Source organism: Rutidosis leptorrhynchoides, chromosome 9 (assembly GCF_046630445.1).
Source record: "Rutidosis leptorrhynchoides isolate AG116_Rl617_1_P2 chromosome 9, CSIRO_AGI_Rlap_v1, whole genome shotgun sequence".
NCBI classification, from domain to species: Eukaryota; Viridiplantae; Streptophyta; class Magnoliopsida; order Asterales; family Asteraceae; genus Rutidosis; species Rutidosis leptorrhynchoides.
The window spans coordinates 42,126,986-42,139,556 of NC_092341.1; the positions used below are offsets into that span (position 1 = coordinate 42,126,986).

The 12,571-nt window shown below is 30.2% G+C and overlaps 1 protein-coding gene across 1 annotated transcript; it reads left to right on the forward strand.

The window, feature by feature from the left end:
• Positions 1 to 11,445: 11,445 nt before the first annotated feature.
• LOC139867190 (uncharacterized) lies at positions 11,446 to 12,571 on the forward strand. The gene has a single exon (XM_071855520.1). The coding sequence runs from the start codon at positions 11,486 to 11,488 to the stop codon at positions 12,386 to 12,388; it is 903 nt and encodes a 300-aa protein (XP_071711621.1). The 5' UTR covers positions 11,446 to 11,485; the 3' UTR covers positions 12,389 to 12,571.

Genomic DNA, 12,571 nt, shown 5'->3' on the forward strand with positions numbered 1-12,571 from the left:
TCTACGTACCTTTCTTGCAATATTGAATCTCAATATTGATACGTGAGTACTCATAATTTAATTTTTACATATTAATAGTGTATCCCTGACTAGTGCTCGAGTATATTGGATTAAGCATGCTTGTAGTTTTGATATTGCCATTAGATAGGTTATGTTGAATCCTGAATTAGTTACATATGCGGTTGAGATAAGGTATAAGATATGCATGTCGTTGGAAAGCTAGCGAAAAATTAAGAACTTTTCATTTAGATATCGAATGGTTTCGATGAACGGATTTGAAGTTATAGTCGATTGAATTTTTGTATTATTAATAAAAATGATTATTATTATCGTCGTTATTATCGTTGTTATAGTTTTTATCTAATTATTATTATTATTATCATTATTATTATTATCAATATGTAGTATTATCATTAAAAATTGTTATTTTTATTATTATCGTTATTATCGTTAAAGTTATAATTAGTATTATCATTAATATTATTATAATATTTATTATCATTAGTATTATTATAATTAAAAACTAATATTAGTAACACCTAATTAATATGATTACTATTATTATCATTAACATGAACGCGATATAAAAGACGATTAAAAGCTATTAAATGAATCGATTAGGGAATAATGAGTATGGGTATCCTGATGAAAATTAAAATATTGTAAGATATTGATTTAGATAAAATTATCGTTCTTATTATTTTTATTATTAATATTATTATTAAAAGTATCGTTAGTATTAAAACTATCATTTTAACAAAAATTATCATTTTAAATGAAATGTCATTGTTATTATAAAATATCATTATTATTATCATTTTAAATAAAATTAGTATTTTAAAGTTAATATTAAAAAGTATCGTAAATATTAAAGTTATTATAATTAGAATTATCATTTTATCATAATATCATTTTTTTAGTGAATATAAATATTGATATTTTTATTAATAGAATAATAATAATTATTATTACAAAATAATACAACTTTTATTTATTATTATTATCAATGTTATTTTATCAAATAAATATGTAATACAAATAATATATTTACCTTAATAAAACATATCATAATATTTTTTATGATATTAATGAACTTTATTACTTAAAATATATAAAAGTATATTTTTATATAAAGTTTATTTATTAATAAATGAATAATATTATTTACTCTAATAAATCTTTTAAAAATATTTAAAAATATAAAACGACGATATTTAAACTATATAATAATCATGTATAAATTTTGGGAATCATTTTGAGTCAAATTGACTTTTGTTGACTTTTGCATATTAGTCTCTAGCATTAGGATTGTGGTACACTATGACATAACCTAATTTGTTAGACAAATATTGACCAACATATAAATATATATACTTAATTTAGGTTCGTGAATCCGAGGCCAACCTTGCACTTGTTCAATGACGTTATATGTATTTTTACTACGAAATACAGTATGGTGAGTTTCATTTGCCTTTTTACCCTTTATATTTTTGGGCTGAGAATACATGCAAATTTTTTATAAATGTTTTACGAAATAGACACAAGTAATCGAAACTACATTATATGGTTGAACGATCGAAGCCGAATATGCCTCTTTTGCTTGGTAGCCTAAGAATTAGTAAACCAGTCTACTAATTGACGCGAATCCTAAAGATAGATCTACTGGGCCTAACAAACCCCATCTGTTGTAGCGGATGATTTAGTACTTCGATGTAGTTTTTATCATGTCCGATGGATGTCCTGGAATGATAGGGGATATTCTTATATGCATCTTGTTAATGTCGGTTACCAGGTGTTCAATCCATATGAATGATTTTTGTCTCTATGCATGAGATGTATATTTATGAGAAATGAAAATGAAATTCTTGTGGTCTATTAAAATGATGAAAATGATCGTTTATGATAAACTAATGAACTCACCAACCTTTTGGTTGACACTTTAAAGCATGTTTATTCTCAGGTGTTAAAGAAATCTTCCACTGTGCATTTGCTCATTTTAAAGATATTACTAGGAGTCATTCATGACATATTTCAAAAGACGTTGCATTCAAGTCGTTGAGTTCAGTAAAGATTATGATTAAGTAAATGACAGATTAGATCATTTATGGATGGATATTATGAAATGGTATGCATGCCTGTCAACTTTCGATGTAATGAAAGTTTGTCTTTTAAAACGAATGCAATGTTTGTTAAATGTATCATATAGAGGTCAAATACCTCGCGATGTAATCATATGTTATTGTATTCGTTCTTATGGATTAGGACGGGTCTTTACATATGGTATCAGAGCGGCGGTCTTAGCGAACCAGGTCTGCATTAGTGTATCTAACTGATAAGTCATTAGGATGCATTAGTGAGTCTGGACTTAGACCGTGTTTGCATGTCAAAAGTTTTGCTTATCATTTCTAGTCGGAAATCATCTGCTTATCATCCATAGGAAATTACCTGCTTATCATTATTAGTCTAGACACGTCTTGCTACATTAATTGCATGAGTAGTGTATAGACAAAATTCATATCTTAGCGTATCTGCTAAATCATATCTTATCGTATCTGTTACTTTAAACTTTGCCTAATATATTCCGTAAATTCCTCCGTAATCTACGAAATCTTTTAATCTATATATATATAGATATCCTATGTAAATAGAATACCACCCGATAGCCGAAAAATCATTTCTATATCGAAAAATCCTATATTCAATCGTACGAAATGGAATTCGTCATTAATTCAAGTTCCTCGGATTCCGAAATGGAATCCCACTTCAGCTCCGAAAGCAGTGTGACCGGAATTGATCAACCAATCAGCCATCATCTATTCTGGATGAATTGGGGATGGGTTCGTAGCCTCCTCAATCATTGGAGACAAGAAGAAGGTGATCCCTTCCATCCACCACATTGCCCTCTTGACGAAGAACCTGAAGCACTTACCGGCGAACCAATCCGAAACACCATTTTCTCTCTCATTTCCAGAGTATCTCGTCACGATTATATACTACATCAAATTCTAGATTTCATTTATCCGCTCGTCCGAACCGACAATCACCCCGGTGTAATAGAAGAAGTCAACGAGCTTCGCGCTCGGGTAGTGGCTTTGGAGAATATGGTGCAGAGATTACAAACACCAGCAGCATAACCAGTACCACCATCATCAACGCCAACAGTACCATTAGGGGCCTCCAACCACAACCGCGTCGTAAACCTCAACTTCACAATCTGTCCCACGAGCTTCAACGTCATACGCACCATAGATTAAGGAGTACCAACAACAATAACTGACGAAGTATTAATTCATAACTTCATTGGAGAAACATTCCGCGGTGATTATGTAATCCCTAAAGTCTTAGAGATTATCTAATATAGCCCTAACCATAAATCAGTTAAGCGAACCAAAATGATAGAAGGAAGAGTAGAAAACCTGACAAAAATGATGTGTGGTTAACAAGCTAAACTTGTTTTACCAACAGCATCAACAGTACCGTCAGCGTCACCAGCATCGTCAATACAGTCAACATCAGAATCAACAACACCTATAACATCACAAACCCCGTCAGTTCAAGAATAACTGTGGACATCATTACGAATCAATAACGCGTATATTGTATCAACGAGTTATGAAGAATTAACTCATTCCCTCTGAAGAAATTATATGTATATATATATATATATATATATATATATATATATATATATATATATATATATATATTGTAATAAAAATAAATCTTTCCGTGCTAAGCTATTGTGTGTGAATCTTAACTACTCGGTTAATTCATATTACAAATATGCTATAATGTACGTCCTTCGCCCGCAACTTAACCATCGTTAACTACAATCTCTGTCTCATTTCAACAAATTCCAATTCATAATAAATCAAGTATATATTTGATTTTACACTTTCATCATCGATGTACTCGAAACTTTTCAGATAACATCATTCGTACTTTGCGAAGTTCACAAGAATTTAACGAAAACCAACATCACGCCTCAACAAATAACGAAGTATTGATTCATAATTTCAATATTATTGAAGAAATACTTATGTAATCTCTAAAGCCTTCAGGGGATTATTCAATTCTAGTTTCAACAGTAAATCGAATGAGTTTAATTTAGTATTAACTCATTAAAATCTATGTTACATCTGAAGAGAATATATACACATATATTTTCATAAAGACTGTGATAAAAATTCTTTTGTACAAAATATTAGTTGTGAAATTTTTTTTAACGGGTAGGTAATATCCGAGATATATATATATATATATATATATATATATATATATATATATATATATATATATGTTACATTCTTCGAATCTGATTAAGCAAATTATCAACTATACTTCCTACTTTCACAATAATATACATTCTTTCATAGAAATCAAAACAACCATACTCATTCAAACCCAATTACATATTCTGATTTTGAAACCTCAGAATTCAATTCGAGATATAACCGGTACCATCACTTTTAGATTACTACATCTTTCAAAGTTATACTTTGACTTCAAAACTGTGTTAGAACATCAAATGTGTATTAACGATTACAATCTGTGTTCAAACCCTTCGAAAATTTCTGAAGACACTTCAAATAATAAGCAATCGAGATGATGATCCAACCACAAATTACCCACAGTTATGTACTTAAAAAGCTCTCGAAATCAAAGTCATAATTCAACACATATCTGTGTCAGATCCTTTGGCATTTATTAGCAAAAAAAAAAATAATAACGTTGCAATTCGTTTTCAAAGTAGCAAATTCTATCACAGCTCCAGCAAGACAACTTCGATTTTACATTCGGAGTAGCCTTATCATAATCTTGATATATATGATTACCCTTTTGTTACCGAAGAACCTTTCATATTCCACCACATTAGCAATAAACTTATTCACAACTTCACTGATCTCTGACCTTCCGAAGAATCATTATAATTATCGAAACCCCAACATTTACTCATTCGCATCTTGTAACAAGAATTGCCATACGAATCATCGGGAATTAGCAATCAGTATTTTGAAATCTCGCAGCATGTCTACGCCAACAGTTATATGTGTACGTACAACGTCTATCTCCTGGACTTACATACTTTGAATGTAAAGTTTCTGAAAAACACCTTGAACTACGAACTAGTTCTTGAAATGCTGATGAAGCAGCAACAACTGTAAACGATCATAACAGCAAAAAGTTTGATGATAAAGAATAGTGTATTGGCAAAGCTCAGAAAAAGAGAAGTTTTGGAACTGGAAATCGGATTGATCAAAGTATGAAGGAGGCTGTGGACAAATCACAAAGACTGAACCTGAATTCAAAGAATCCAAATGATTCAGTATCTGCTTAAGTCATTAACGAATACCTTGCTCCTGACTCTATACCCCTGCGGACAATATTCTTCATCATCCTCTGATATTAGAAATTCTAAGATATCATCGTATCTTTCATTATAAATATCCTCCATATTTATGAAGATATTTCCATAAATATCCTCATCTGGAATCATTTATCCTCTCGCGTTATCTGTATCACATCATAACGGAAACTGTTTTAGTTTCTAAATTTAAAAACCTTCGAGTTTAAAATAAGAATGTTTTGAAGTAGTGTTGGGAACTGAAGCATGAATTAGTATAATATAATGACACTTGATCAACGTGATTATATTACAGTAATTCATGCTGAGTTTCTAAATGGAACGTGATGATTCACAGATCATAACGTCATCATGTGCCATGCTACATGACTCTTGTATTCTATTTAACCTCTAAAATATCAAAAAAAAAAAATCTTGATGATTCGGTCTTTTCCAGGGTATTCTGATAATTTGACAAAACAAGATTGTGCCATTACCATTTTCTTCTTAGAACATTAACAATGTTCATTTCGAAATTTATATCTGCAAATTCTGGACCATTACAAGCGATGCTTAATCGCAAGAAGAAGAAACGAAAGGGCAAAAACTCTGAAATAGAAATAGAAATTGGGGTATAAATCGCAGCAAATAAAAGAAAGCATTAACTGAAGATGACAATGATTATGGGAGACAGAAACAGGGACATCGAAATATAAGAGAAGATATAAAACCCAACAACCACCCAGAAATTATAAACCGTATATATCAATACATATAGCAATATAAAGACACGAGAGAACTAAAAACACTATAAAACCAAGTGTATAGTAGAAGTAAATAGATTCTTCCGGCGGTAGATGAAAAAGAAGAATGACCGATATGAAGGTTAGGAATATATCAAGAAGCAGAACTGGATGGAGCATATTGATGAATGCTTTAAAGTATGAGTTAGAAATAATGGAAGGTGTGAGTTAAAAGGAAACGAAGGAGGTGAATTTATAGTAAAATATCCGACAGAGAAATCAAAACAGATGATCGCATTTAAAGCAGATCCTAATTCCCTTGATTATCGAAGAATCAAATCCTATTACGAAGATTTTCTCCAAATCTCTTGAACTTGGAAATCAATCATATCTACGTCAAAAGATATGACGAATCTATACCTACTCATTTCACTCTTTTGGTGATAGCTTCACTCGTACTCTTCACAAAATCAAATGGTTTTATCCATATTACTCAATGATGATAAAACCCTAATCTTCAGCTTATATGCATCATGAAAACATACTTATTGTCAGCCATGACCATCCGAATCAAATTTCGGGACGAAATTTCTTTAACGGGTAGGTACTGTGACAACCCGGAAATTTCCGACCAAATTTAAACTTTAATCTTTATATATTCCCGACACGATAAGCAAAGTTTGTTAAGTTGAATCTCAAGGATTTTAAAAATATGTTCATACATTCATTTAACCTCGACCAAATTCCAATGATTCACGAACTGTTATATGGACGGATATGATTATATATGTATTTGTATATATTATAACTCGAAAACATTAACAAAGTATTAGACGTATAATACTTTACATAAACGTATTTGTTTCAAAATATATTTAGAATAATTATCGATGGAATTAAAAGATAATATAAAAAGATTGAAATATTAGATACATTGAATTATGAATTCGAGTCTCTATTGAGAGGTCCACTTTGATTTAAAAAACCTTTCCTTTTAACGGTATCCGGAATATTTGGTAAAAGTGATTTACAATAGTGTCATTAACGAGAGTTAGTCAAAAGTTAGTAATCATTTCTGTTTAAATTTCAAAGGTGTACTTTGCTTTGATAAACTCGTGTCCCTTGATAAATCAACTATTTAGTTTTCATATTAAAAATGTTATTTCGTAAAATAACTACTATTATTTAAAACGAGTTAAATTATATAAAACGAACTTTGAAATGTAATTGGTTTTGAAAGACTGAATATTATATCATTAGATAAATATTTCAAACATATATATTATGTACAAATTTACAATTCTAAATAAGAATATATATATATATATATATATATATATATATATATATATATATATATATATATATATATATATATATATTTAACTTAGTCATAAAACGTCCTAATTTAAAATAATATATTTTGATAAACAACGAGTCACTGATTTATAGAAGCAAATGACCACAACGCTCAAATTTTATAAGTTACATTTTTATAAGGTAATTTATTGATAAATAAGTCAAATTATTATTAAGGGTACACGTCGCGTAACGTAAAGGGCTAGTTTTCTAAACGTACGAAAGTGCGTTCGAAAAACCGAAAGTGGTACATGAGTCGAGTGACAACGTCCGTGTCATTTGAGTAAAAATTATATTTTTACCATGAACATAAATATAATATAATATATAATTGATTATATAGATTAAATAATAATTTATAATTAATATATATTTATATATGAGTGTCGGTAGAATAGAGTTGAGGATCACAGCTGGAAAGCATCTCCATGCGATCGCATGGGAGATGTGCTATGAAGCCATGCGATCGCATGGCATCTCTTTGGTGGCCAACTCTTTAAATCGAACGAATTCGTTTCAGTTTACACACACATATCACTTGTCCATCTATATTACTCCGTATATAATTATATTATTATTATTATTATTATTATTATTATTATTATTATTATTATTATTATTATTATTATTATTATAGTAGTGTTATAGTTAAGAGTATTAATATTATTAGTATACATAAAATACTACGACGGAGTGCTGTTCGGGTAATTTTCAAAACTAGTTTGCGAGTAGGATAGGGTTAAGGAAATTATGGGTTATAGCTATAGAGGTGATGTGTATGGTTCATGGGTATGCTCGTGAGGTCAATCTAGTGTTTATCGTCTCCGTTGCGTCTACGTACCTTTCCTGCAATATTGAATCTCAATATTGATACGTGAGTACTCATAATTTAATTTTTACATATTAATAGTGTATCCCTGACTAGTGCTCGAGTATATAGGATTATGCATGCTTGTACTTTTGATATTGCCATTAGATAGGTTATGTTGAATCCTGAATTAGTTACATATGCGGTTGAGATAAGGTATAAGATATGCATGTCGTTGGAAAGCTAGCGAAAAATTAAGAACTTTTCATTTAGATATAGAATGGTTTCGATGAACGGATTTGAAGTTATGGTCGATTGAATTTTTGTATTATTAATAAAAATGACTATTATTATCGTCGTTATTATCGTTGTTATAGTTTTTATCTAATTATTATTATCATTATCATTATTATTATTATTATTATTATTATTATTATTATTATTATTATTATTATTATTATTATTATTATTATTATTATTATCAATAAGTAGTATTATCATTAAAAATTGTTATTTTTATTATTATCGTTATTATCGTTAAAGTTATAATTAGTATTATCATTAATATTATTATAATATTTATTATCATTAGTATTATTATAATTAAAAACTAATATTAGTAACACCTAATTAATATGATTACTATTATTATCATTAACATGAACGCGATATAAAAGACGATTAAAAGCTATTAAATGAATCGATTAGGGAATAATGAGTATGAGTATCCTGATGAAAATTAAAATATTGTAAGATATTGATTTAGATAAAATTATCGTTCTTATTATTTTTATTATTAATATTATTATTAAAAGTATCGTTAGTAATAAAACTATCATTTTAACAAAAATTATCATTTTAAATGAAATGTCATTGTTATTATAAAATATCATTATTATTATCATTTTAAATAAAATTAGTATTTTAGAGTTAATATTAAAAAGTATCGTAAATATTAAAGTTATTATAATTAGAATTATCATTTTATCATAATATCATTTTTTTAGTGAATATAAATATTGATATTTTTATTAATAGAATAATAATAATTATTATTACAAAATAATACAACTTTTATTTATTATTATTATCAATGTTATTTTATCAAATAAATATGTAATACAAATAATATATTTACCTTAATAAAACCTATCATAATATTTTTATGATATTAATGAACTTTATTACTTAAAATATATAAAAGTATATTTTTATATAAAGTTTTATTTATTAATAAATGAATAATATTATCTACTCTAATAAATCTTTTAAAAATATAAAACGACGATATTTAAACTATATAATAATCATGTATAAATTTTGAGAATCATTTTGAGTCAAATTGACTTTTGTTGACTTTTGCATATTAGTCTCGAACATTAGGATTGTGGTACACTATGACATAACCTAATTTGTTAGACAAATATTGACCAACATATAAAATATATATACTTAATTTAGGTTCGTGAATCCGAGGCCAACCTTGCACTTGTTCAATGACGTTATATGTATTTTTACTACGAAATACAGTATGGTGAGTTTCATTTGCCTTTTTACCCTTTATATTTTTGGGCTGAGAATACATGCGAATTTTTTATAAATGTTTTCCGAAATAGACACAAGTAATCGAAACTACATTATATGGTTGAATGATCGAAGCCGAATATGCCCCTTTTGCTTGGTAGCCTAAGAATTAGTAAACCAGCCTACTAATTGACGCGAATCCTAAAGATAGATCTATTGGGCCTAACAAACTCCATCCGTTGTAGCGGATGCTTTAGTACTTCGATGTTGTTTTATCATGTTCGATGGACGTCCCGGAATGATAGGGGATATTCTTATATGCATCTTGTTAATGTCGGTTACCAGGTGTTCAATCCATATGAATGATTTTTGTCTCTATGCATGGGACGTATATTTATGAGAAATGAAAATGAAATTCTTGTGGTCTATTAAAATGATGAAAATGATCGTTTATGATAAACTAATGAACTCACCAACCTTTTGGTTAACATTTTAAAGCATGTTTATTCTTAGGTGTTAAAGAAATCTTCCGCTGTGCATTTGCTCATTTTAAAGATATTACTAGGAGTCATTCATGGCATATTTCAAAAGACGTTGCATTCAAGTCGTTGAGTTCAGTAAAGATTATGATTAAGTAAATGACAGATTAGATCATTTATAGATGGATATTATGAAATGGTATGCATGCCTGTCAACTTTCGATGTAATGAAAGTTTGTCTTTTAAAACGAATGCAATGTTTGTAAAATGTATCATATAGAGGTCAAATACCTCGCGATGTAATCATATGTTATTGTATTCGTTCTTATGGATTAGGACGGGTCTTTACAACAAAGTTAAAATAAAAGATCATATTGTTCAATACAACGTTACAATTTCATGTTTGAGCAACTATATTTACATTTATGAATTCAATAAATTCACATATGTTATAGATTACTCTGTAGTTACTTTTTTTTTTTTTTTGGCGAAAAAACAGATTATATAAATAAAGAAAGAGATCCGAAGATCTCTTTACTCCGTAGTTACTTATGTCATGTTTGGCCCATTGAATCCAATAAGATTCCGGTGGAATTGACATTGAATTTAGACGCACTTCATGTCTAAATTCAATTCCAATTCTAATTTCGACGGAATCCTAATAAATTTCGTGAGACAAATCAGACCTCATACTATACATGTATTGATGACTATGAATAGATTTATGAGAATCGTAAGTGAAAATATAATATCACCACGGTAAAAATCGAAAATGAACAAAAAGGGGAAGACGTTAGGTATGAAATAGGAGGTATAATTATGTAAGCAAGTATATAATTGGACCACGTGTCCTGTTATTTGAAAATATTTAAACCCTCGAACTTATTTCACCAAATAGAACCACCAGAGATACAATCCCTACTTTAACTATGTGCCTTCCCTACCATCGCCACTACTATGCACTTCTCCTTTTCTCATTGGTTCATATGGTCCCCACCCAAATGCTCTTCCTATTCGTAGAACGACATAGCTGTCACGTGGGCCCTCCTCTAATTGCCACGTTTCACTGTCCACCAATCACACCTCTTCCCTATTCCAGCGTTTGTCTTCAAACGTGGCTCCCTATTTCCTGCTCCTTTATATATACGTTTTCCTCTTCTGTTCTTTTTTTCATATCCTCAAAAAATAAATATAAACTTTCACATAAAAATAATTATATTTCCAAAAAATGAACGGCAGAGGTGGTTGTTGTATAGCGAGGTTCGGCGGAGATGGTAGTGGCGGGGGGATGTACGGTATGTCAAAAGTTGAAAAAATAATGATGAAATTCAGGCCAATTGCACCGAAACCGGTTGCGGCTGGCTCCGGTTCCGTCGGATCCCCAACGGAGAATAGCGACGGTTATGCGAAATGTGTAAGAAGTAAGAGAAAGTATGTTAGGGTTAACAAAAACAACATTAAAAAGAAGTCTAAAAGAAAGGTGACGCTTTCTTTGTTACCTGAAAAACCGGACCGGAAGCAAATCGAACCGGCGACCAGTTTTCAAGATCTGTTAACACCGGTTCAGACAACAAAGAGTGATGTCAAAAAATGTAAAACGATGTCGTCACCTGTGTGGTTGAGTTTTCAAAACAACCAAGAGCAAAAGGTTTGTTACAGTCACGTGGGAGGTCACGTGAATCAAGTTGTTACGAAGCCGTTGCAACAAACTCCGTTACTGCAACCGAGAAAACCGGAGGTGGTGTCTTACGTGATGGTGGAATGCGTGACTGACACGTGGGTGGATTTAGAAGAAATAGGGCGTACGGATGAAGAAAGAGCGATGAACATGGAGAAGGACACGTGTCCAGCTTTTTTATCGGACTTTCAAGATAGAGTGGTGTGGGCAAACACAGCGTATAGACAGATGGCTGGTTCAGATGACGTGGCGGTGGTTTTAGTACCGAAAGATAAATGGACGACGTTACCGGTGACATATCCAGCTTTTACTTGTAAAGTAAGGGTTGCTACCTGTTCAGCCGGTGATAATCACCGGCAAAGTTTAACGCTGCCGTGTGATGTTTGGAGATTGGATCACGGTGGTTACGCATGGCGGTTGGACGTTAAAGCTGCTTTAAGTTTGGGTCGGTAAAAAGCTTAAACATGCATATCTGGTATCTAAATAACGCCAGTAATTGTAAATAGATTATCTTTTCCATTTTCATGGTTAGATGGAAAAATAAATTAGATCTACTAGTTTTCCTGTACAATTATTACTACTCCGTAATATTTATAGAACTATTTTGTTGTCAATTTATCCTTTATGATCTTTTAA